The sequence below is a fragment of the Podarcis gaigeae genome (genome assembly GCF_964106915.1).
Source record: "Podarcis gaigeae genome assembly, chromosome: 11".
Lineage (NCBI taxonomy): Eukaryota > Metazoa > Chordata > Lepidosauria > Squamata > Lacertidae > Podarcis > Podarcis gaigeae.
The window spans coordinates 34,875,688-34,903,514 of record NC_139687.1 but is presented as its reverse complement, the minus strand read 5'-3'; the positions used below and the strand labels follow the sequence as shown (position 1 = coordinate 34,903,514).

Sequence of the window (27,827 nt, the reverse complement as noted above, 5' to 3'; positions counted from 1 at the left end):
ACAACTTTTAACTACTGCGTCCTGCACACTGCCAGTGAATTAAAAAAGAAATAGTAAAACTGATTTCCTCCAACTCTATCAACCTGAGATTCTCTCCTTTTTCCTATTTACACTACTCATCTGCTCAGTCAAATAATGCCCTATTGTAACTTCAGTCTGCCAAAATAAAAAAGCAATACTTATTTTTAAAAACTGAAGCAGCACTGCAGAAAGTTGTAGAAGCAATTTATTTATAAAAAACAGAAACCTAGAGGCTATACCGTTTCTGTCCTTTAATATACACTGTGGGCATATCTATGTTCAAGCAAAATATGGAAGCTGAGAAGGCAAAGTGTATTCAAGTATTACCCTTAAAGTAAGGGAGAACTAATTGGGTCTGGTACAGCTGCCAATGTGGTCTGTAAATTCCTGGCTGGAATTTCTACAGGGGTTGTAAAAATCAATTGTAATGTATTTGTTTTGCATTCATTTAAGCTCTAATTAAGTTGTCAATGCTTAACTTTTTTTTTGCATCTTATTGTAATTCAACATCAACTTTGCTGTGTGCATGCACTTATGTATGGTGTCTACAGGTATTGTGTTCTGCTTTGAATACAATGATGTTCAATTAAAATGAGGGTTAGCTAACATTCTCTTGGCCCTCCTAACTTTCCTGATCTGCAGCATACACTCCAGTTGGACTTCTAACATGGTGCTTTTAAACAACTCTCAAGCATCTGATTTTACCTTTTTGACTTTGCCTTTCAAATTCCTTTTTACAAATCCCTTCATTTTGGACAAGTTTCTTGTTTTGAAATCAAACCTGACCGTGTTGGATTTTCTTAGCAATCAGTCATTTACATGTATATTTAATAGCACTGTGGTCACTGCTCCCAACTGACTTAACAACACATATCTGATGCCTGGTCATGGATACTACTAAAGATTAAGTCCAAGGTCACTGCCCCTCTGGTCAGTTCCATGACCAACCACTTTAAGATACAGTAATTTGGGGTATCTAGAATTTTACCTCTTTGGAACATATATGTAGTCAGTCTACATCAGGGTAGTTGAAATCAGCCATTTCTACAACATTTCCTCTTTTGTATTTTATGTGCATTTAATGATCCCGGAAAAAATAAAAATAAAAAAGGTTTCTATTTTTAGAATGAGGACAGCTGGAAGCTGATTTACAATCCTATACATGTTTATTCAGAAGTAAGCCTCACTGCCAAGGTACATGGGTACAAAACTGCAGCCCTTGAAGTCTTGTCTCTACTGGGATTTTCCAATACTACATCAAATAAGATAATGCTAAGTAATATATGCACATTAGTCATGGAAATTAATGCCTTGGATACATGTAACCGATCTGCAGAACATCAGAATGCTAGCCTAGAAACAAATGTGACAAGGTTTAAAAATATTGTGCAACAAGTTCAGAACAATTATGGTAAACTTGGCAGCTGTTTGCAGAACACAGCTATTAATTTTTATGGACTATTTTAAGCATAACACAATTAGGCAATAAAAAATACAGCTGAATACAGGAAAGAATATGATTGGAGAATCAATAATTTAATCTGTTTGAATGTCACAGGGAAGGAATTTAACCTTTGTTTGACTGGAAATAAAAGATTTCAAAACTATTTTTATATTGTAAGAATGTAAGAAGAGCCTGCTGAATGAGGCCAATGGCCAACCAGATGCCCATAGGAAGCCTGCAAGCAGGACTTGAGCAAAACAGAATTCTTCCCTTCTTCCATTTTCAGCGACTGGTATTCAGTGTTATATTAGCCACCATGACTTGCAGCAATTGATAACCTCATCCTGGATGAATTTGTCTAATCCTCTTAGACATCCTTAAAGCCATCCAAGTTGATGACCATTATTACTTATTGTGGGAGCAGGTGCCAGAGTTTAACTATGCACCAACTGAAGAAGTACTTTCTTTTGTCAGTCCTGTTCTAACATTCAGTTACTGGATGTCCACAAGTTCTAGGTTTATGGGGGGGGGGAATCCCTGAACACTTTCCCTACACCATATATACCTTTATGATGCCTCCACTTACTCTATCTCTAAACCAAAAAGCACCCAAAACTATAACCTTGCTTTATAGGGGAGTTGCTCTATCCCCTTGATAATTTTGGTTAACCTTTTCCAGCTCCACAATATCCATTTTGAAGTGTGGTGACCAGAACTATACACAGTAATCAAAGTATTTTTGCACCCTAGATTTCTATGGCATTATCATGTTGGCTGTTTTATTTTCAATTCTTTTCCTAATGATACCCAGCATGGAATTCACCCTTTCACAGTTGTCCCACCCCCAGCATTTTTTTTCCTTTGAACTGGCATTATCCAAAGAAAAAAAGAATCATGATAGTGAACTAAATATCTACATTCATTACTGCCAGTAAATTACAGTTCTATATGCATAGTATCAGTTATTCAAGAGGAGCATAGATGGAGGTGTGTGCGCGCACGCGTGTGTGCATTGAACACTGGAAGATAATATCAAGCAATCTTTTATTTTAAAAAATAAAAAATCAATTATTTTGTATCTCTTACCAGGTCGCTCTTTGCCTGTACCTTTCGACTCAGCAAATTTTTGTATCAAACTTTCAACTGTTGTGTTTGCCATGTTATTTATAAATTCTTCATGTACCTTTGAGAAAAAGAACACTAGTAAATATAACTTTGTGGGCTTCAGCAATTTGCACACTAACGGATTGCTCAATTATTACACTTCCCATCTTGCTCTTATAAGTAAAAAGTGACTCAAAAAACCATGAAACTAGTTCTGTAAGCCTTAGGGTTGTTTTTCTCAAACATTCCCTATGGTGACTGGCAAACTGCTTTTAGTTTCAAAAGCAATTTGTAATATGATTGGGGGGGGTGTTAGTTGTTTGAAGTAAATATTATCACAGAGCTAGCACAATATTTTTGACTATGTCTTGGCCACTCTTTGGATTTTAGACACTGTACTGTTAATATAATAAGCTAGGACTACTACGGCCCTCTGAGATCCTGAAATGTGTGTCTTATATGAACAACTTAGTTTCTTTAAAAAAGTTGTTTGGGTCCAAATCTGTCTGCAAATGGCATACTGAGGTTCTCTTTCATTTCCAAACATATTAGGATTACTCAGAATATCTGAATGATAGAAATACATTCTGTCTCCCTCAAGGGCACTTTCATTTTTAGTATAAGCATGATATATCTGTTTATAATTGATATAAACATGCAATGATATAAATTAAACCACATCCATGTCTCCATCTAAGTTAACTCCTAATAAGAATTTGGCCAAAACAAAAAAAGTGTAAAGAAACAATTTCAAAATCATAAACACCATCCCTTTGATCTCAAATATTTGTATTTTTAGCTCAAACTAATGATTTGAGGAATAAAAAATAAGTTTTGCTTAGCGTTACTTTTTAACCATATGCAAAAATGCTACATCAACATTCTAATAGTATAATGAATACTGCACAACTATAAAAATACTAGAACACAAGGTACAATAGATATAAACTGTTATGGTAGGTTGTTTTTAGATCCTAGATGGGCAAACTGATCTCTTGAATTACATGAAGGAAAAAATTAAAGTTTTAGAATTCAAACAGTCAAGATGACGATAAAAGCATTCAGTATGGAAATTCAGCAGTCAAATTTTTACTCCTGGAAATGAGCTATGAGACAAGATTCATTTATGCTAAATGCCAATAGAGATATATTTTTCACTTTGTGCCTAGCGAAGAGTTTTCTTCATTTAGATTCAGGGGGCATCCTTTTTATAGTAAATAAAAGTCAAGGGGACCAACTTCCAAGTAAATTTGTTTGGCAACAGCAAAATAATAATGCCCCATGCCAGATACACCAACTTCCAAGTAAATTTGTTTGGTAACAGCAAAATAATTATGCCCCATGCCAGATATACCAGAATGGAGCTTGCCAATGTGGTGCCCTTCAGATGTTGTTGAACTGTAACTCCCATCAGTGCCTATCAACATCACCAATGCTGAAGAAAGACAGTTGTTGTCCTCAAACAACATCTGGAGGGCACTACTTTCATTGACTGAAGTGCCCCTGTCCCAAGTGACAAAGATCAACAACCTTAGTCACATACATTTGTTTTCTCATGCTACCACCAGATTTCTGGATCGGGGTGTTCAGAGTTGTGAATATATGAGTTCCCTGTCTGGGCCAATTATAAGTTATATTCAAACCACACTAAAATTTGGACCCATTTAGAAACTGTTTTGACTCAGTGCCACTCCTCAAGCCCTCCCCACTACCAGACCACCCTTTTCCCAATCTAACCCTTGAACTGAGGAAGGGTGAATGTTTTAAGGAACATCAAAGCAGCAGAAGATATCCAGTTCTGAGGCATCTAAAGATACTGGGAAACATGGAAACTATAGCAGATTGTAGTTTCCAATGCTTCCCAGTACCAGAGGTCTCAAGACAAAGACCACTACTGCATTGAGGTTAACCTCCATCATCTCAAGTGAAGCTCCTCACAACTAGACTTTTGTAAAGCTGTCTTTTCTCTCTTTACAACCGTAAGTATGAAAAGTGAGGGTCTGATGGTGGGGCGTTCCCACAGACTTAAGCTCTATGGGCCCAAATATGTTTTTTATTTCTTCATATCCTAGAAAGACATAATCACCAAAATTATTTTTACATCTTGATACAGGTACTGGAGGAACAATCTATAAAATTTGATTGAAAGTTTATCACACACCCATATCTTCCTCCACACCTACAGAAACAGATTAAATACAACTCCTGCTAAATTTGGATACCTACAAACTTCAGTGAAGATGAAATACATCTTAATTTATAGCCTGAATAATAAGACTATAAAAAACTCACCTCGCCAATTTGTAAGTGAACTTCTTTGACTGTATTTGAAAAACATTCTATAATCTCTTTCATATGGAACAGATGCATTTCTTCAATGTCTTGAAATTTCTGCAGAACAAATAAGTGTTGTGTTTAGGGCTTATTTAAGAGTTAAAACAGCTTAAGTCAAAACTGGATTTCAAATACTGATATACTGAACTGTCCACTGAGCTCCCATAATTAGCTTGCTTTCACATTTGGGATTATGGAAGACATTCATCAGTTAAGCTGTATCTAGTCTTGGTTCTAACTCATCCTTCAGCTGCTTAATATTGCAAAGATTCTACCAATCATGTGAAAAAGTAAGGCCCTATCCACAGTAACTGAAAATTCACTTATACATAGTACAGCTTCTTCTGTTTTTCAAAATTCCACTGGATGCTTATTTCGCCGTTTGAATCCCTGACATGTCCAGGAATTTCCAGACGTATGGCAACCCTACCTAAAGTCTATACATTTCAGCCACATGTAACATTTCAGTAAATGAACATTAAAGGTAAAGGAACCCCTGACCATTAGGTCCAGTCATGACCGACTCTGGGGTTGCGGCGCCCATCTCGCTTTATTGACCGAGGGAGCCGGTGTACAGCTTCCGGGTCATGTGGCCAGCATGACTAAGCCGCTTCTGGTGAACCAGAGCAGCGCACGGAAACACCGTTTACCTTCCTGCCGGAGCGGTACCTATTCATCTACTTGCACTTTGACATGCTTTCGAACTGCTAGGTTGGCAGGAGCAGGGACCGAGCAACGGGAGCTCACCCCGTCGCGGGGATTCAAACTGCCGACCTTCTGATCGGCAAGTCCTAGGCATTGTGGTTTAACCCACAGCGTCACCCGCGTGCCAAATGAAATTACTACTGCAGAAAGTTAAAGTCTTAGTATGATGAGTAGAAAAAAGTCTTTCCCCCCCTATACAATCATGTTTGAAACAGACCCATTTTTGTGGGTTTTAAGAGTTTAGACAGCACACTTAAAAAACTGAAAAATATGAGACTAAAAAAAGGCCCGTGTGAGGTTTAGCCTTCATTGACTACAGCTGAAACTTCTGCTTTATTAACTTAAATCCTGGCATATATATTTTATATTCAAAATTTTGAACTTAATTTGATCAAGGAAATTATATCAATCTTTTTTGTTTATTTGTTTTATTTTTTTACTCTGCCCTTCTGTTGCAGTCACCAACAACTCCAATGGACAAAGTTATATTGATATTCAGTTCAATCCAATCCTATAAATGCCATTGTACTTTTAAAAATTGATATGCCAAATCTAATCAAAATAAAGAGATGTGCATTAAGAATCTTCCAACAAGTATGCAATGTGAAGCTTCTGTTCTAGTGCAACACAAAGAACTAACTTAAAATACACAAACTCAAACACAGTACAGTTTGTTTGCTTTGCAAATACGACATTCTTTGCCAAGGAAGCTCTCAGCTTGCCTTAAATGGCAGGCATACTTCACATATTTTTCATGTTTATGTTATTTCTCTATTTATTAACAACAGTTTTAGGACCAAAAGTTAAGTGTTTAATATCAAAACTAAAATGGCAATATTCAAATAGCACAACAAATTCCACAATAAATTTGATCCAGGTGAAAGAAGCAAATCATTATGTAAGAAGAAATTAGCCAGGGGGAGTATAATGTTGTTTCTCTATCCCATGCACTTAAAACTTCCAAAAGTATTTCCTGACACAAAAGTTCAAATTCTGAACCCAGAACTTAAAGCCAACTGTGCAGATTAGAAACACTTTTATTTATTTTGCTGACTGTATTCTCTTTTTCCAGACTCCTTGGAAATTGTAAGTGAGAAGAGCAGAGACTGTGCAAATTATAGTGTTTGCCTTGCAGATACTGAAAAGAAGGTTTACCTGTGCAGTTTCTGTCATTTTTTGTTCAAAATCAGATTTTGCTGCAGCATATTTTTCAACATAGAGTTTATATGTATCGGTAGCCTTCTTGGATTTTACTGCTGCCTAAAATAAAATAATAATAATAATGATTGTAGGGAAGGAAGAAATAACAAGGCATACTTTTTACAATCAATTTAGCTGACTTACAATTTCATGTTTTGCTCCCTCACAGTAATTTCCAGTTCTTACCACATGAGGGCTCATGCAAACAACATACCACATGAAACTAAGTTGCTATATCACCTTGCAATGTTAAAACACAGTTGTTAGTAATTTCTAACACATTTTAAAATAACTGAGTTTGTTGAAACTCGAAGGGGAAAACATAGAACAAGATGGCAGGAAGAAGTTCTGAAAATGAGCTGTTCAACAATGGAACAGACTCCCACGAGAGGTGGTGGACTCTCCTTCCTTGGATGTTTTTAAGCAGAGGTTGGATAGCCATCTGTCATGTGTGATCTAGTTGACATTCTTGCACTGCAGGGGGTTGGACTAGATGACCCTTGGGATCCGTTTCCAATTCTACAATTCTATTTTAATATCTTTTCTCTACTAATCCTTTCAAATATTTATTTAATTATATATAAACAAGTAGTGAAAACTATGGTGTTAATCTTTCCTGAATCTCACTACATATATTCGATTTTCCATTAAAATCAAGTTTATTGGCTCAGTTACACTGCACAGTATCAGTGTAGCACTATGCTTGTTTTAAAGAAAAATGCCAACTAGACCCAAAGTTGAATTTACCATAATCATTTTCTCCTTTGCACTTCAACGGTGGAAAACTGAATTGTTCAGAGGAGTCAAATACATTATGTATTCAAATGCCGCTACACTTTTCAAGCTGAAAGTAATCATACTTGCTTGTGGCATCAGAGTCTATTGCATGCTGACCATGTTAAGACATCTATTTAGATGGATGGTAACTATTTTTTAGTAGTCTGAGACATATTACATAGCCTAATAGAAGGTGCTTTGGGGAAAATGTGTTTTCCTCACAGTAAATTCAGCAGGGGTTACACATAACTGAACACATGAACAAAACTGAGCAGGGCAATCCTAACACGGGTCAAAGACTGGATCCTGTTGTGGTTCCACTACTCCAAAATGTTGCCTGCTCCTGCCAGTCAGGGTGGAAGATGCAGCTTTTTTGTATTTTTGCTGGGCCAGTTGTAGGGCTGGCAAGTTAAGGAGCCAAAGGATCAAGCTCCTCAGGGATCTACAGTGGCATGGATCTTAGTGGATCCCACCAGAACATGCTGTTTCCCGAGGGCTTGCTTTTGGCTACCACTGGTGGGAGACTTTGCCCACTCAGGCAGTGTTCGGGCATTTGTCACAGCAAAGTTAACTCAGTGACACTACTCTCTGCTGGCAGAGAAGAGCCCATGCTGCATCCTGGCCCACCCTCATCATCTACATCAGGTGGTTAGGATTACAGCCTCAGTGAATCTCAAAATGTTGCACCTGTGCAGACACAAGCTAATTCAATAAGCAAACAGAACCTTACTTTATACTATTATATAACATACTATTGTTTGTTTTACGCAGAAGACATCCTTTGATTATCCTTATTTTTTATGCTGAAAAACACTAAAAGCAGCAATGCCGTATGGATGTTTTCTATTTGTGCAGTTAGACTATTAAACTATAAAGAAAGGCAGCTAAACCTTTAAAACATTACCTTGTCTATTTCTCTCTGTGTTGCACCTTCCTTTTTCAAACGTTCCTGTTCCACACACTTTGAATTGTAGTTTTCTTTTGCTTTTTGAAGGGCCTGAGTAATATTCTGAATATTTTGCATTGCTTCCAAAGTTCCTGAAACTTCTTCTTTAGTCTGTTAAATATGACATGTGTGTTAAACACTAACAATTTAATATTTTCATCTGAAGTTATTAAAATGCATTAAAATGACTACACACAACCTTTTTATGAGCTTTTAGTTGTTCATCTCCATACTTCTGCACTTCTTTTATTAGTTCTTGCAACTTCCGAACAAGTTCTAAGTGACAGCTTGCTAATTTTTCTGATGAAGATTTAAAAACATCCCAGACTGGTGCAAATGTCCTACAAATAAGAGAGAGAAAATGGGGGTTTTAGTGCTGAAATAGCTTGAAAGCAAAAAATAAATAAAAAATAACCACAGTGAATAACTTTCAATTGTTTTTACAAATGTTTAGATGAAGAACTCATCAATGTTTTAGGTTTTTTAACATTCAAATGGAGCACCTATTAAAGTATTACTCCTCTAGGAAGTTAAATGTCAAATTTCCACTAAAGAGAGAGTCCCATATGGGTTAAACTTGTAAGCTACTAAGGGCTGCCCAAATTCAATTCAGTAAAGGAAGTAGCTTTGCATCCACATATTTCCTTCTACTGAATGAATGTGGCAGCTACCAGGCTAATAGTTACATACTTTATCTTATATCTTTACATACTTTATCTTATAATAATTGCTATTGCCTTGTAAGGTAGGACAGATTCTTTTCATTCCCATATTCAACACGTAATTACCCAAGTTCTACCATACATAGAGTATATCATGCTTCAGCAAATTCATGCAAAATACACAAACATTTTGCATATTCTTTAAATGCAAAGGTTTTTGTTTTTATTCAGAAAACACACACAAGAGAAAGAAGAAGAAGAAGAAGAGTTTGGATTTGATATCCCGCCTTTCACTCCCTTTTTAAGGAGTCTCAAAGCGGCTAACATTCTCCTTTCCCTTCCTCCCCCACAACAAACACTCTGTGAGGTGAGTGGGGCTGAGAGACTTCAAAGAAGTATTACTGGCCCAAGGTCACCCAGCAGCTGCATGTGGAGGAGCGGAGACGTGAACCCGGTTCCCCAGATTACAAGACTACCGCTTTCAACCACTACACCACACTGGCTCTCAAAGCCATATACACACATACAGAGCTCAGTTTTAAGTGTTGTATACATCCACACACATTCCAGATAATTCTGTAATATAATTAAGTATTAATATTATATTATACAGAGAAAGGCAGAAAAGCTCCTCCAAGAACCTGCACAAAATTATTTTGTTTTTAATCATCATAACTTACCCAAGCTGTGAATAATTGCTTGCTGATTTGGCTAGCTTTGTCATTGATCTTGAATATGCCTCTTCTATTGTAGCTCTATCAACGGAAGAAGACAATCAGCAATCAGCAGACCAAAAGTGAAATACATACAAATCTTAGAGCACATGAACAAATGCACTGTTTGTTAACAAACCGCTACCTAAGTTAGTCTAAAGCTAGCCTAAAATCATGTATTTTAACTCAATCTGCTAAGGTGTGCTTTTTTTCTAAGAGTCACATGAACCAGTAGGTAGAAGAATAGCTGAGTGTGGGTCATTAGGGGGACAAAGACGGGTTGTGACTCATCAAAAGCTGAGCCATCAGGACATTTTCAATGCCTGCTATCAAGAGGAATGGAGCCCCTCCTCCAGTGTGTGTTAGTGGGCAGAGATAAAAGGGGTTTAGGTTTTCAGTCTGGATAATGTAGGCTCAGGAAAATCCTTTTCAGTCTGTTAGAGGCAACAAGGAAGAAGAAGGGGATCCAGGGACAGCATGTAGGCTGAAACTACAGAGAGAGAGAGAGAGAGAGAGAGAGAGAGAGAGAGAGAGACAGACAGACAGACAGACAGACAGACAGGAGAAAGAATATGGCTGGTTTCTGTGTTTTGGACCCAAATGCTGCTCTGCTGATGGGAGAAGCAAGAGACCCTCTTTGAGTATAATGGTTTGAACCCCTCTATATTGACCAGGGTGGTCCAACACGTGGTCGTCAGCAGCATTGGATGCCCCTACCCTTCACAATCCTCATGCTCACTTCCCAAAGCCAGGTAAATGAAGTGCTGGGCTTTGGGAAGAAAGTGTGAGGGCTCTGACAGGGTGCTAGAGTCCTTCTATCCCCTTTACAAAGCCTAGTTAGGGCTCTCCCAGCTTTGAGAGGGAGGGCATTAGGTCCTGCCAGAACCTTAAATCTCCTTCGCAAAGCCTGGTGCCTTCCTTAGCCAGCTTTAGGAAGGCAGCATGAGGGCTGGGGTGTCGTCAACCCCCCCCCCCCCATGTGTGTGTGACAAGGTGGTGTGCAGCCCATGAGTTCTATGTCACAGTTCTCTTGAGGCCCACTTGGTATGAAAAGTTGGGTGGTCTGATCTAAATTCAGGTTGTATATACAGTGGTACCTTGGTTTACGAACTTAATCCGTTCTGAAAGTCCGTTCTTAAACCGAAACCATCCTGAAATCGAGGCATGCTTTCCTTAATGAGGCCTCCTGCTACCGGTCCCCTTCCACCATTCGGCTTCCGTTCCTAGACCGAGGTAAAGTTTGCAAACCGGGACACTACTTCCGCTTTTGCAGAGTTTGTAAACCTAATCATTCGTAAACAGGGCTGTTCTTAAACCGAGATACCACTGTACAGTATGTGTAAATAAACCATATATCATCAAGACACCATAGCCTCTACTGTGCCACATTGTCCAAAAGGAAACACAGACCTTGGGTAAAGTGTGCCTGCAACCCCTGAAATTTCACACTACTCATGAAGATATGGGTGGTGTCTAACAATATTATGTGCTTTCTTATTAAGCCTTTGTAAACTCCTTTGCAAACTGATATTGACTGCTGCACAAAATTGCCTCTCTATACAATCTAATCCCAGATATACCTAGCAGATACATTCCTTGAGAAGGTAACTAATTTGGATTTGTTGCATGATTAATTCCTCTAACGTTATATCCCTAGGTCAAGGCAGTTACACTGATGTTTCAATGCAACTTTATTCCAAATATTGGAGAAGTTTGTTTGAAATATTACTTTTAAAGCACTATAACAGGGGTAGGCAACCTAAGGACCGTGGGCCGGATACCGCCCAATAGCCTTCTCAATCTGGCCCATGGACAGTCTGGGAATCAGTGTGTTTTTACATGAGTGGAATGTCCTTTTATTTAAAATGAATCTCTGGGTTATTTGTGGGGCCTGCCTGATGTTTTTATATGAGTGGAATGTGTCCTTTTATTTAAAATGCATCTCTGGGTCATTTATGGGGCATAGGAATTCATTCATATTCCCCCCCCCCCAATATAGTCCGGCCCCCCACAAGGTCTGAGGGATGGTGGACAGGCCCACGGCTGAAAAAGGTTGCTGACTCCTGCACTAGATTCTACTTAATGTATTTGAAGGTCTAAAAAGTGTCCTACAGTGGCAATATAAAGGGGTTTTTTTGGACAATTTCAGACACAGCAGAAAGTGTCTTATATGAGGGGGTAAAGGTGAAGGACCGCTGGACAGTTAAGTCCAGCTGAATTCGACTATGGGGAGCTCATCTCCGCTTTCAGGCTGAGGGAACCAGCGTATGTCTGCAGACAGCAGGTCATGTGACCAGCATGACTATACCACTTCAGATGCAACAGGGCACTGTGATGGAACCCAGAGCACACAGAAATGCCATTTACCTTCCTGCTGCAGCGGTACCTATTTATCTACTTGTGCTGGTATGCTTTTGAACTGCTAGGTTGGTAGGAGCCGGGACAGAGAAACGGGAGCTTACCCCATTGCGCAGATTCAAACTGTCAACATTGTGATCAGCAAGCCCAAGAGGCTCATTGGTTTTTAGACCACAGTGCCACCACATCTCTTCCACATGAGGGGTAAAGTGATATGGCTGTAATATATCTTTAACTGTACTAATGAGAGCAAAGCTTGGGACTCAAATTACAGTTTACATCAAGTTTTGTGTTAGCAGCCAAAGGGCAAACACACAACACCAGATAATATTCTCTGCCTAAGATTTCTTTTTTAATCTAAAGAAGTTTATAAATGATTTTAAATAATAAATAAATAAAAACATTCTAACACAAGACCAAAGGGCTTGCAACAGTACAAGTCTTTAAGTAACCATGGAAAGAGATTTCGTACTCTTAAGAGTTACAAATTAGAATATTTTAAAGAAACGGATGACAATGAACTAAATTATGGGACAGAGGATCAAGGGTATGAACGATGCACAGCTAATCCTATTTGAAACTTTGCAGCTTTATTTATTAGAAGGATTTTCCCCCACGTTCCATTAAAATACTCAAGCCCCTTAGTACACTTCAAGCTTCTGCTTTTTAAATTCCTCTGTCTGCTTACTGGAAACTGGTTCATACTTCTATAGATATCTCTCTACAACATTTAACTTTGACCACAGAAATACATTGTTTCCCTTTTTTATAATACTGCTCTATACCGAATTCTGTTTAATTTTTGAACTGATTGTATCAAATTCATATTTTAAAGTACAAACAGATGTTCTCCAAATAGCTCATTTTCCTACTTTGCACACTAGTCTATAATTACACTTAATGTAAACCCAAATAGCATGTGAAAAATAAGCTATGTAAGGACAATGTATTGCTGCAAAATCAACTTAGGTGGGATCCAAGGTTCTCCCTCTGTTGAAGGGAAGGAACATTTGTATTAACTCACTGATATGAGCACTAATTTTCATGACTAGAATGCAGAATTTGCATTTCCTAGTGAAAATGCCTAATTTCTTGGATCAAAAAATAGACATGCATAATTCTAGAAGAGAAAATTTTGATTATGTAGTGTTCTCAGAAAGACAAAACTTTCAGTGTTCTTTTTTCTTTAATATTAATAAATTAAATCTGATACAAAACATAAGTATCAAAACATAAACAAATTAAAGCATCTACTTTATATTAAAAACATTTCTATAAGATCCTTACAACAGGGAGACTATTATCCACTCTATGGAGTTTCACCATTCTAAATGGTCATAACCCAGTGACAAAATTCTTTATAAAAACTACAGCTCTGTATTTCATTAACAATTTTGAATGCATTTTAAGATTTACAGAATGCTGTCAATCAACCTAAATAAAGAGTCCCAAACCATCTCCCATTCTTTCTTGTTTTGAAGGGCCTCCTTGCATTTCCAACAGCAAGCATAAACCAGTTTAGCAACCAGTAGCACATGTTTTGGAAACAAGTGACTAAGAGATTGAGTTCTGGTGTCCTCAGTATGCTACCACCAGCCAGGTTTATTTCATTGCTAAATCTGAATCAAAAGAGACCATGACTGTTCTGAACCAATGTAGGCTGGATGAGTGTCAGTACACTGAGAAAGAATCCTGGCAGAATTAAGACTTTGCATGCGAGTAATTCTCAGGTTCAGGAGCTCTCTGGCTGGCTGAGGCAATAATGGCGCACAGACTGGAGGCTCCCCAAGCTATCTTGATTTATTAGGGCTGCAGTCCAATGCACACAGACCTGGAAATTAAGCATCACTAAATTCAGTGGGGCTTATGTCTAATATACATGCATAGAATTATGACGTAAAACCATTAAACTGTAATATAGTAGTTGACTAGTATTCAGAAAGATGTCTTCAGTGGTTTATGTAAGTATGCCAGAATAAGTAGCTAATAAACACACATACCTTTCTCTTATGAAATCTGCTAGTTCTTTTGTAGATACATGTCCATGTTTCATATTATGATAGAGAACATCAAAGCCATTGTTCCTTTCCCCCTATGATTAAAAAAAAATTTAAATGGTTTAGCTGAAGTTATGAATAATAGAATTAACAACAGAAGAAGTTCACTCATTAGCGCCACTCCACAACCAGTTGCACAAGCACTAGAAGCAAACTCTGTGAAACAAAGTATCTGGAAGTAAATCACAGTAGGACTATTAATATAATGTGGTTTATTTAGAAATGTGGAGCAACAATAGTAGGGACCACAAACAGCACCCTCATATGGGGACTACATCACTCTTGTGTAGTCCACACCTTCTACTAGCCTTCTCTTACACTAAAAGATGAAGCGCAAAAAATTAATTGCTCCAGTTTTAATATTTTGCATACTTATTACTTCCAACAGAGGTTTGTCCCATTCTAAAATGCTTCAAGAAGGGCTGTTTCCTTTTTAGCTATATTGAGAAGTAAGCAATTACTGTCTTGTTCAACATGGTACACCAAGAGTAACAAGAGGGCCATGGTGTTGTTCTTCCCTGCTCCAAATTAGATAAATGTTCCTTCTGACAATAGTGACTGATGGCATTAAACCACCACATCAAACCACTGTCAAAAGCTAACAATGATATAATGTGAACGTGCAACATGCCTATGTGTGCTGCTGAAAAATTGCTGCTCTGCTCCTTCCTCACTCCTTCTGTTGATACACCACCAGGAAAAAGCCTGTTTGTGGCTTGTTGTGACATCCGAACTAAGGCTTGTGGTTTGTTTCCCCCTCAAATCAATCATGAACAGTAAACAAAACAAACTTTGGTTATCACTTGTAGTTTGGAGAGAAACAAACCAAAGCCCAGGTTTAGACATCATGACTCCAGTTTACTTCCTGGTGGTGCATAAGCAGGCGTGCAGGAAGAGCACAGAGAGAACTTTGAGCTGTGTACAAAAGCATGCTGCTCATCCATATTAAACCATAGTTTGTTTCTGACTATGGCTTTTAACTAGCATTTAAAAATGAAAATCTGTTCAGAAAGCATTTGTAATATATCTAGATTACAATGAATCAGTTAGGATTGCCACAAAGTAATCTTTCCATTCTAAGCCATATTACTCTGTTAAGGTTCTAAATGACATGTCACCCAATAATACTTGTATTCCTGATTCAACACTTTATCACACAACAAATTCAGAAAATGCAATGCAAGGCAGGATGCTGCAAACATGGAGCTATTTGCCTTCTGTGAAGGCGTACAGCCCAATGTTCCTCATATGCCCTTTGGGAAGCATGTGTATACATGACCTTAAGTTCATAAAGAACCCTGTACAAACTGTTAGTGTTAATGAACAAGAATCCAATAGCAATTCTTTAAGTCCAAGGCTATAAAGTAAAACAAATAAATGTTTGTACTAAATTTGACTATTCTCTTCATCAACTAAGTAAAACAACTTCTAATGCTAACATGGAAATGAAAGTAGCTGTGCAAGCACTATCAAATGACCAGAGCATTTCCAAAAAACCAGTTCATAACAGGAAACACATTACAGGAACTCCTTGTTTTGTTAACTATCCTAGTGCCATATGAAATTTCTGCAGAAAAGATAGAAGGCATCACCCTTGTCTATCCAAGCAGCATATTTGAACTTTAAAACTCCTGTTAAGCAGTGCAGCAACTTTTCAACAGCATTCTTGTTTCTACAATATGTAACGAAGCAAGGAATAGCTTCCTTCCATTATTCTATTGGTAAATACAGCAACTTAAGCTGCTGCAGTTTCTATATTAACATTAGCAAATCTGATAACACAGTATTTTTTAAAGAAAGCCCAGAACAGTCACATTTGATTTTAAAAGAGGATACTTCCCCAAAATGAACACATTTGTAAAAAGGAAGCTGAAAGGCAAAGTCAAGTGGGCAAAATCACTCAAAAATGCTTGGGAGCTCTTTAAAAACGCAATGTTAGACGCTCAGCTGGAGTGTATACTGCAGATCAGGAAAGGAAGCATAAGGGCTACCTATCTGTCATTAAAATAGAAGTACATAAGTTGTTGATGCCCCTCTAGTCAGTTCCATGACCAACTGTTCTAGGACACAGCCATTTAGGGTATCCAGAAATTTCACCTTTCTGTCATGGAACATACATGACAGAAGTGGGGGAAGTTTAAGTTACCCATTACAACATTTACTCTTTTCAATGCTTCATTTGGAATTGAATTTCATTCTTCATCTCAAGACCACTCTGAGCATTTTGATCATGGGGACATAGCATGTCCACCAGATTAAATTACTCTTAGGACCCACAACTTGTCCCAGAATATTCCCTAGTGGCTAACAATAGCTACTTGCCGCAATGGCAAGTACCTATGTTGTTAAAGGCAGCATGCCTCTGCATACCAATTGCTGGGAATCACAGGAGAGAAGAATGCTGTTGCACTAAAGTCCTGCTTTCAGGCTTCTCATAGGCATACATCTGGCCACTGAATGAACAGGATGGAATTGTCAGCAAGGCAAGTGAGGAATTTGTTGTTATATTATTAGCATATTTTGAGTTCCAACATATATGAGGGAAGTTGAAGTCTCCCATAACTATTCTCTCTCTCCTTCTTGAATGATTGGTAAACTGCTCTAGCAAGTAATCATCCAAGTCTTCAGTCTGGCTTGGAAGTCCACATATTTTTACCCATAGACTCTCAATCTGCCTTCCATGTTCCAAGTCACGGATCTTTTTACAAGTATACACATTATTTACATATAATGGTGCTCCACCTCCCTTCCGGTTTGATATATTATTTTAGAGCAGGTTGGACCCCTCAATTTCGACATTCCAGTCAAGAGTTTCATCCCACCAAGTTTCTGAAATGCTATTAGATCATATTTGCCATTCTGTATTAAGAGATCAAATTGGGCTTGCTTGTTTGCCATACTCTGTCCATTGGTATAAAATATTTACAAGCATTCCCAAGATTGAACATATTTAGTATTTAAACCACACTAAGTGCACTTTAATTATTTGCTTGCTTAATTAAATATTAAAATTACAGAAGTATACAAATTATAGCCAGGTTTAGAAGCCATGCATTACTATCTAGTAACAAGCTGTGAAGTCCAGTCCTGCCATGATACACATATTGTATAATGATGTAACTTGAGTTTTATGTATACTTAATTCCTCCACCACAACCACTTTCAACATGAAATTTGCTCTACAGGTTTTTTCTTCTCCTTTCATATTTTTAACTGCCCTAGGTTTACATGTGGTATTCAACTAGGTTTTACTCAGAAGAGACCCAATGAAATTAATGGACCTAACTTAGTTATGTATAATAATTTCAGTGGATCTTTTCCAAGTAAAACTCAGTTGAATACTACCCTATGTTTTATATCAGTTTAGTTACAAAATAGTTACATTGCTGTTTCCTGGTAGAACCACAAAATACAGGGAACGAGCAGAATTTGGCTAATAAAATTATTTGAATTTTCTAAGACTATTTATTCACAAAAATGAAGAACTACTAGTTTTTCATGAAAGTGTTCATGTGGAATCTTAAAAGGCTAAACTCATTTGCAATCTACTCAAAACAAGCCAGGATATGAACCCAGAGAATGCCTTATATCCTAGCTTGCTTTGAAGCTATTAACCAGAATTTCTGAATTTGCACACAATTGAATGTTATGGATAAGAGTTAAATGCTAGGTCTTTGCATAAAGGAAGTGGAGAAATGGCTGCAAAGAGGCTGCATGGTAGGCAACTCATGGCTTAGTAAACTCAAATTACTGGCTTTCTGTTATATGCAAATGCAACGATCTATGTAATGCATTCCAAGACAGCAATGTTATGCATAACTATCTGGGAGTAAGCGCCACTGAACCCCATGGTACTTCCTTTGAGTAAAACAGCATTGATTCAAACACACTGAACATTTGTTTAACAAAGTTTGAGTCAGCCAAATACCACCTTTTGATTTTAATCAGAAATGAAAATATTATGAAAACATTTTACTATTTAAAGTGCTAGGCCAAAACAGGAAGCACATCAAAGAAAAAGAGTATCTGGGTTCTACTTGATTATTTTCTTGGCTGTCCCCTACCCTATTTCCATTTCTTTATTTTTGGTATGCACTAATTTGAATTGCAAGTTGACTACTTTGAATGTGAAAACTGAGTAACCTGGTTTACATGTCAAGCTAAACCATTGTTTAGTATGACATGCACAAGAAGAAAGAAGCTGCAGCAATACTTGGGCTCAGGTACTCTCTCTCTACTTCTCTGGCATAGCCAAGAAGCATCTGAATATTCCACTTTTCATTACCTACAGCTTGCCATGTGGTCCAAACCTAGATTTGTATTTAACCTTAAATTATGGTGAAACTAAACAAAGCAATTTCAGAAATAATGATCTGAAGTTGGCTTGTTTTAAACCAGGGGTGCAAGGATCCCTGGCCCATGGGCTGGATGCAGAACATAGTGCTCAACAGGGAGCACCCAGAGGGAAAAGGCTTTTGATATTGTCTGATGTTGCTGTGCAACTACAGCACCTTCCGCTGCAAAAAGATCTGGAGCAAGAAAATCAGAGCAGAGAAGAAAGTGTGTTCTCTCTGTTTGTGATAATGGTGTGTGGTTGTATGTGACACATGAATTTTTGAGTCTGACCCTGTCCCTTACTGGAATGTAGCCTACTACTTTGCAACAGGATGTTTGCCCCATTTCAAAAATGTTCCCCATTTTAAACTAACCACAATGATAAAGCAAACTCTAATTACCAAAAAAGCAAAATCTTCTGTACTCCCAGCTGTGTGGGAGAAGGGAGGTAGCACATGAACCTGAATCTCTGTTGGACTGGATCCTCCATGAAGCGGTGCCGCCCACCCCTAACTCAAGACAGCCGCTCCAGGAGGATACCATGGTTGATGGTATCAAAAGCCGCTGAGAGGTCAAGAAGAATTAACAAGGACAGATTTTCCCATCTCTCTCCTGACAAAGGTCATCATACAGGGCGACCAAAGTAGTTTCAGTGCCAAAACAGGGCCTAAACAATGATTGAAATAGATCTAGAAAATCTGTTTCCTTCAAGAGCACCTGGATGTGGTCCACAACCACCTGTTCAAGTACCTTACCCAGTAAGGGTAAATTAGCAACCAGCTGGTGGTTACTTTCTGAATCCAAGGAGGGTTTCCTGAGGAGTGGTTTTGGCACTGCGTCCTTCAAGCAGGCAGGGAACACCCCTTCTCACATTAATCTCCTTCCTGGCGCAGTCAGCTGTCCCTTCCCTGCTAGTTATTATCAGCTAAGAGGAGAAAGGGTCCAGAGTGCAAATAGTCGCTGTGACTGATCCAAGCCTTACTAACTGAATCTCATCCAAAACAGTGCTCTGGACATCCCTTGAGATTCATCTGCTGTAACAGCAGTGTTAAGATCCAGGTGGATTGAAGCGATTTTATTCTCAAAATGCTTTGCAAGCAAGTCACAGCGAGCTACCATTGGTTCTACCACCTCCTTCAAGTCAGACTGTAAGAGGCCCCACACAGTCCAGAAAAGCTCTGCTGGATGGCAAGAAGACAATGTAATGGAGGCAGCTAAGTATGCCTTCTTTGCTGCCTTCACTGCTACTAGGTAGACTAGATGATGAACCCTCAGAAGTGTTTGAATGCATTCCACAGGAGTTTTCCTGCTTGTTTCCTCGCCTGGGAGGGGGCTTGACTGTGACACAGCCAGTGATTGCAAAAAGGTTACTAACCTAATGAGAGAATCAAGCTTCACCCTCCATTCCCTCTACTTTGTTTTTAAGCTGTAATTCCTGTTTACTGCAACAGATTAGCATAAATAAGTAAACCTTTCCTCCTACAGAGAGATTGGCTCAGTTTCCTGAATTTCCATACCTTTTTGAATTTGATCTAATCATCACAAACAGAAGCAAAACTTAAAAGCCTCCCTGAGCCTAGTCATCAATCACTTTCCAGAGCAAGGAAGACTAGTCACCATAATTAAGCTGGAGAGTAGATTTGCTGGAGCCTGTTATGTTCAACTACCTTTCTCAACAAGAAAACTTCTGGAAATCCATACAGCTAATAAGATGACATACTTTCAGTTTTGTTTTCTGACAATAATAATATAAACACACAAAATCAGATACAACCAATTTAGGGTAGTGGAAAAGTTTCTGAAAACCCTCTTCACAACTTATAGGGCAGAAGGCACAGAAATGAGAAAATACCAGAGTAACTCATTTTATTGCCTGAAGATGGAACTTTCAAGTTCATGCTAGGTCCTCAGACAGTGTGCGGCTCAAACAAGGAGCCCTGTAAGATAGGCACCAATTCTCTGCTTTCTGTACCACCAGAACATGTCTTCTGTATCTATAGCACTGTACCTATCTTCTCTAGCTACTACAGGAACTACTGTCTTTTCTGACACTTTTCCTTGGAAGGAGCAATTATGCTAAATTCCTCAATTTCTGCATTTTCTGTTAGTAGTTCTCAACACTCACCTGGGGAACTTTGTTAGCTGTGGGAATCTATTGGTTTAATGGCTGAGAGTTTCAATTGCAAAAGAGAAAAGGAAAATGGAAGGCAGAGGAAGAGGGAGAATTGGCTCATGCAAGTGACTACCAGTTTATACTGAGCATTCTGTAGCAAGAGGGTATTAGGATTGTGGAGTGATTGTCACAGGTTTGACAACAGTAATGTACCATGGAAAGTTTTGCAAAGTGGGAAAACTGCAGGAAGTTTTCCAATGCTTAATTTTTTCTGTAGAAAATGTCCCATTAAAATTTTGTTTCATAAAAGTAGTAATAATTAGTGGATACCAATACGATTACAAGCTGCAAGCTTGGCAGTTTCAGAGTTGTAATTAATGTTTTTCAGGAAATGTTAAATAATGTACTTTCTATATATTTTCCTGATTTGTCATTGGGGATAAAATAAAACTGCAAATACACATGAATGTTACCTGATTGCCTGTGCAGGTCAAGTAAAAAAATGAAGCTAAAATTCTTATTTAATCTCAGACTGCATAATGTAAAAGAAGTTCGTGCCACAGTATTTACATTTTTGCAAGTACTTAAAAATAATTTACCCAATGCACTTCAGGTGTTTGGGACTACAACTCCAATCAGCCCCAACAAGCACTGTAAGCATTCTAGTCCAAAACGTCTGGAAGTTGAAGGCTGGTTTCATACTCCATGGCATGAGCCATATTATACTGACTACTAGCATCCAAGGGCTAAACAAGTCAATAATTTCTCTTCAGTAAATGCATATATAGATAAACTTCCCAGAATCTGAATAGGCCTTGAAAACACCAACTTAAGTTATCAATTACAGATAGGTAGCCGTGTTGGTCTGCCATAGTCAAAACTACTGGAAGGATTTTTTTTGTTTTAAGTTATCAAATATTGCAAACACTGAACAACCATGAGGTTTCACATGATAGACAGTCATACTAAGCCACATCCTCCATTCTATTTTCATAAAATTTGCAGTAAGTGTCCTCTAAAATCACCTGGATGAAATCACCCACTCCAGCACCAAAATCTCCAAAATTGGAAACTGGAAACTAGGAAGTAAGTACACTATTTGTTGGGTTCAAATACAGCTTCTTTACCAGAGTGGCTGGGGAAACCCAGCCAGATGGGCAGGGTAGAAATAATAAATTATTATTATTATACCACTGCCTCCTTAAGAACTGTGGGAACTAATCTTTCAGAGTTGTCCACATGACCAACCCAGTTCTGGCTGATCTGAACTGTCAGGATGGGAAAGACCCTATAGAACACATATGTCTCAGCCTTCCAAGCAACTTGTCCACATACTCATGCAATACAAGCTTAAAAGGATCCATAACAACCTGACTAAACAATGTCCAAGCCCCATTCCTCTCAGAAGCCAGTGCGGATACAAGCAATTTTATCTGAAAAATGTCTAGTCATTTGGTCACAGCAAGCTTTTTGAGTGTTCCACTATCTGATCTCCTGATCCTATATGAAGATGGCTATTCCCCTTCTCCTGTACTTAAAAATGCAGTGTACTAATAGGCTGTTACAGGGAAACAGCAGCAACTGTCAAACGGTCTTAAAGCACCAAACCAGATGTGAGTTTACAGTACCACAAATGATCAGTTATAAATAAGTTATCCTGTAATGGGGCAGGGAATTTAACTAAAAAGCAAAGTACCTCTCTATACAAACATGAACCCACTTTTAGAAGTCTCAGTGCTTAACAGTGCCTTACTACTTTCAGCCTATAAAACTAGAAGAATTATGAATTAAAATACCTCTTTCAATGAAACAATAATTGCATGTTCATTGTATATGTTCATTATATCTGCACTGCAAATAAGCCCACAAAAGTTACTAGCCTACAAAAATATTTACTAGTCTGCTGGAGCTGGCAGAGTAAGACTAGAGAGCTTTAACCCTTATCCAGTATGTCCAGAAGAATGCAACCTAAATAGTGTAGAATCTGGAAACCAAGAGCTATCAGCAATGGTGGAAAGAGAGGGGTGTACTCAGCACCGAGAAGAGAAGATCAAAAAGTAACATTATAACTGCCTTCAATTATCTAAAGGGTTGCAATGTGGAAGATGGAGCAGACTTGTTCACTGTTATTCCAGAAGGCAGGACTAGACACAGTGAGTGGAAATTGCAAGGAAGCAGATTCTGATTAAACATGCAGAGAAACCTCCTAACAGCAAGAGATGTTCAACATTAGACTAGCCTGTCTTGGCAAGCTCTTCTTTGCTCGATGGCTGGATGGTTTTCTCTCTCAGGGATGCTTTTGAGCAGTGGGCTAGACTTAGCAATGAACATATCAACCTATTTTCTTTTTGTGCCAGTGCTGATGTGCTCAAGTCAGGGCTTTCTTTGCAGTTTTTTTTAAAGGTCCCTTTCCAATTTATAAACTGTATTATAGAATTTGGTATTTGGATTTTGCCTTAACTAGTTTATATACACACAGCACCTATACACTGTAAGCAAACAGCAAAAATCAACCAAGTCACACAATCTACGTGCATTGGGATTTGCTGCCCATTAAATCCACATCACAGTCTGGCATATTTCCTTCATTGTATTAGGAATGATGTATTGGTTGGGCTGATAGCGGGTTACCTACGTAAAAACAAGAATCACTAAAAACAAAACTAAAAGCTATAATTAAAAAACAATTAAACATTAATAGAAGTAAAACTATACACACATATAAAATCTGTTTAAAACATACAAATAATTACAATAAAAACAGCACAGCACCAGCCCTTTCATCAAAAGCAGTCCCAAAAACTTGTTGGAACAAAAATGTCTTTACTTGCCAGCAGAAGGACAAGGAGAAAGCCAATGTAGTTTCTCCAAGGAGGAAGTTTCAGAGTAATGCATATATATCTCAAAGACATATAATTGTCCAAAGTATCAGACCTGACATATTTTATTATGAAAAGTAATTAACAGAATAGTTGCAGTCAGTTCTGCAAATTTTGGGATTATTTATATTAGCCCTGTTACCTTCTACCCTCACTGACAAATCAAGTGTCAGAGTGAATGAAAAATCATATACATTGTATGCGTGTCCCTATATACATTTCAGGCAAAGTCACTGGGATAACAGTTAATTATAACTTTGAAACCATTTTATAGAATAGAATTGTAGAGTTGGAAGGGGCCCCAAAAGTCATCTAGTCCAAATCCCTGCAATGCAGGAATGTTCTATCATTGTTCCATCACTAATGAGTTTCAAAAACAAGAGGGACCTGCAGCACAATGTTGCAGTATATTCCGAGAACCCAGAATAGGAGCCTTTAAATGCTTTTCAGGCCTTGGGGCAAAGTGAATTTCAGGAGTTTCTGTCCCTGCTGGCCTTCTACAGCTGGCCTTCTACATAGCACTAGAGAGTTGCCAGTGTCAAACTCAATAATCTCTTAGCTATGAAGTGGAGGAGGGCACTCAGCTGAGGTGGTGGGGTGCTGAATAGGTCAATTCCCTCTCCTCCTCTGCCCTTCATTTGCTTTTTGCTTTCTTTTACAACTGACAAGAAATATTGTATTCTAGTGATTAGATGAGCTTTTCTCAACCTTAGGTCCCCTCATGTTGTTGGACTACAACTCCCATCATTTCTAGCTAGCAGGGTCAGTAGTCAGGGATGCTGGGAGTTGTAGTCCAAAAACAACTGCGGACCCAAGGTTGAGAAAGGCTGTGTTGGACTAGGACTTGGAAAAGCAAAGCTCAAAACCACACTCAACCATGAAGCTCACCTTAGGCCAGCCACTCTCTCTAAGCCTAACTAACTTTACAGTGTTGTTGTGAGGATAAATGGACTAGGAGAGAACCATGTATTGCAGCTTGAGCTCCTTGAAGGAAAGGTGAGCTCTAAATATTATAATTGATTAAGTAAAATGGAAATTCCATATCTTAAACTGTTCTCAGACATAGACTTGACTGATAGATTCACAGTCTACCAATTTATTTATTTAGATCCTCCCCCACCCATCTCTTTGTAAGCTAAACTCTTACCAATGTTCTGTAAATTCCCAAGTTCTTGTTAGCAGTTTAACTTTTCTTTTCATTAATAAATTTATAAAATTCTGTATATCTAGGGCACTCCTCAAGGAAGCAGAAAAAAACTAGCTTATTGTGGGGTGGCTCCATTTTGTTTTGAAACTAATAAGCACTCAACCACTTGGTGTACCCTAGAGTTTGGAGCAGAGTTTCTGTTTTTAGAAATGTTTCTAGGGAAAAATATAGTGAAGGTAGATTTCATCGATAAGAAACAAATATTTTCACTCAACATCATGGCCACAATACCTCATACAGAATGCTTTTCTATGGCGTCAGTTCACACGTTCCGTTACAAAGTGGTATTCATGATCTACTTTTAAATAGGCCTTTAGTCTCATCAAAATTAGAAACATTCATTTGCCAGTGTTTTTCCCTTGAAATTGACACCAGTTAAACCTGGATTCAGTTATTTGTTAAACCTAATAATTAAGTTATTAGCATTATCTGTTCCTGACACCAAGAAGGTAACTGTTCCTGACACCAAGAAGGTATGTAGGTTTTCAGTAATGGCAGTATATTCTTCTCCAGCAATGATCAATAATTGCCACATATTTCACACTCTTAAAAAAACCCCAGTCACCACCACCACCCAACTGTAAAATACAGGAACAGAAAATACAGGCAATAAGTATGAGGAAACAATAGGTTATATATTCTGACTTTTATATCATAAAAGGACTAGATCATGGACATAATGAACGTACAGATATCTGCAGAACTGCCACCCCAAATATACTACCAATATCTGTAACAGATACTTCCTTCAAAAGATGTCATTTGAAATACATTCAGCCATATATAAACATTTATAAAGCCATAATCAACATTTCAGTTGATTCTGAAACAGTTGGTCACATTACTTGTCTCAAAATGCCCCAAGATATCTAAGGTTGAAATCCTGTGCACACTTACTACGGTGTACACCACAATGAATTCAGGTGAACTTTCTCTTTCACTTCTGCTGCAAATCCATACATGTCTACTCAGAAGTAAGTCCCAAAAGGTAAATGGCAGACAGCAACTACAATTGGGTACTAATTCACAAAATTCCTAAGCAGCAATTCACTGGGACTCTTGAGCTTTCAGAGAAAAGCAAATCCAATTTAAGGAAATCAAAGCTGAATGAGCATTCTTAGAAACTTTAAATGGACAAAAATTTAGTGACACTTTTAAGATAGCAGATATTCCAAGGCAACATCTAATTATTTTATTAGTAAGCTATCCATGCTATTTAAATCATTACATGAAACTACTAGCTTGCTGTTCTTCTGAATCATGAAGTGCAGAAGAGGCAGAGAAAAAGAGCACAAGCTGTATGTTCTTGTATACAGTTTCATTCCTGGAAAGCACAGGTACACTAACACAGTGTCTCTGAAAGAAAGCACGTATAGAGGATATTTTTTTAAAACCCAAAGCAGGTTTGCTCTGTAGTTAGGTGATTATGTTGATTCTACTACATACTGTTAAAAACCTCTAACCGCTTAACTCAAAAGTCATGTAATAAGCACATAAAAAATCAATGTCCAGACAGTGACTTGAGGTTCCTATCATTACTTCATCTCTTTGGTTCCTTTGCTAAGACGTTTTATATTTAATGGATTGGTAAGATCGCCTTGTTAAGTCATAAATAAAGACCTCGTCTTGCTTTTTTTTTAATAAAAAAACATAAACAAGACTTTTTTAAAAAAGCAGCACTACAATGGAGTAGTTTTGGATTCCACAAGACACTGAAGATTCACCAGCGGCATTTAGTAGAAGAGTCAAGGGAAGGAAGATCCCGAGTAAACTTCCACTGAGCGAAGAAGCCTCAGTTTCTAGGGTTTTGTCAGCGAGAGTGAAGAAGAGGATAAGTAAACAACCTCACCCAGAAGCCTGTCCCCGTCCCGCCGCCGCCTCGAGAGACGCCCCTCGGGGACAGGAGGGCACATTTTAAGCCGCCATGGCCCCCCCCCCCAGTCACCCTCCTCTCGGGGCAAAGCAACAGGTGCCCTGGATTTCCTTCCCGCCCAGGAAAAGAGAGAGCCGGGGGAGGCTGGCACCCTCAGCACAGGAGCCACACAAGGGCACTGGCCTGGGATAAGCCCCCGCCACACAAGCCAGTCGTCCCCTCATGCCGGCCTCGCTCGCTCGCTCGCCCCCCCCCCCCCCCGCTGGCACTGGCCCCGGAGCGGCCCGTGAGGTAAAAGCCGAGGCCGCCGCACTTCGCAGCCCCCCTCGTATCCCAACCCGTCGCCACGGCAGGCCCGAACCCTGCCCCGAAGGTGGCGCAAGAGCCGGGAAGGAGAAGAGGCAGAGGCGCCGCCGCCGCCGGGCTCCGGGTCGCCGTCCGGGTCGCCTCTTCTCCCTCCCCGCGCTTCTTTTCCATTGTGCGTGACACGGTCCGGCCCCTGAGGAAAGGAGAGCGGTGGGGGGGGGGAGGGAAGGGAAGCCAAACCCCCCCCCACAGCTCCTCACCCAGAAACTCTCCACAAAGTACGCCATGACCATCTCGCTGACTCGGCCCGGCCCCGTCCGACACAGCCACCGGGAATTGCGGGTGGGGAGAAAGAGGGAACTGCCGCCGCGCGCCGCCCTTCCCTTCACGGCACAACAACTCCTCCTCGTCGTCGTCGTCGTCGTCCTGCTCTAACTCTGTCCCCTCTGCTTCGCCCTCTCTCCACAGAGGAGAGCTCAGCCAGCCAGCTCCAAGGGGCGCATGCGCCAGGTTGCCGGCCAAGGCGCGCGCACCGCGGCTCGGCACAACACGGGCGGCGCAGGAACGGCCGACTTCCCTGGAGAAGGGAGTGAGCAGGCGCGGAGAGGCGGATGTGCAGATTCCAGAGGGGCGGGGCGGAGCGAGCGAGGGAGGGAGGCCCAGCTTATGGGGCAGCGGCCGGCGCCGAGGCTCGGAGGGTGGGCGGGCGAGTCGAGGAATGCTGTGGGTCTGAGGGGTGGGGGCGTGTAGAAGCTGGGTATCCCCCCCTCCCACCGCACCCAGGGATATCTTA

General features: G+C 39.3%; 1 protein-coding gene and 1 long non-coding RNA gene across 3 annotated transcripts in view; one reads left to right on the top strand and one right to left on the bottom strand.

Moving 5' to 3' along the window:
- FCHO2 (FCH and mu domain containing endocytic adaptor 2) overlaps positions 1 to 27,430 on the bottom strand; it is a 63,895-nt gene extending 36,465 nt beyond the window's left edge. For both annotated transcript variants that reach the window (XM_083703197.1, XM_083703196.1), the window contains exons 1-8: positions 27,295 to 27,430; positions 14,265 to 14,356; positions 9,874 to 9,948; positions 8,731 to 8,872; positions 8,490 to 8,642; positions 6,764 to 6,868; positions 4,862 to 4,960; positions 2,552 to 2,648 (exon numbers count right to left, since the gene is read on the bottom strand). In XM_083703197.1, the coding sequence (XP_083559323.1) occupies positions 2,552 to 2,648; positions 4,862 to 4,960; positions 6,764 to 6,868; positions 8,490 to 8,642; positions 8,731 to 8,872; positions 9,874 to 9,948; positions 14,265 to 14,356; positions 27,295 to 27,327 (796 nt within the window). In that variant the 5' untranslated portion in view covers positions 27,328 to 27,430. The remainder of the gene's footprint in view (positions 1 to 2,551; positions 2,649 to 4,861; positions 4,961 to 6,763; positions 6,869 to 8,489; positions 8,643 to 8,730; positions 8,873 to 9,873; positions 9,949 to 14,264; positions 14,357 to 27,294) is intronic.
- LOC310827406 lies at positions 258 to 27,382 on the top strand. Its single transcript, XR_014556354.1, has 3 exons — positions 258 to 951; positions 16,361 to 21,602; positions 21,678 to 27,382. It is a non-coding gene; the product is annotated as an uncharacterized lncRNA (long non-coding RNA).
- Positions 27,431 to 27,827: the final 397 nt, after the last annotated feature.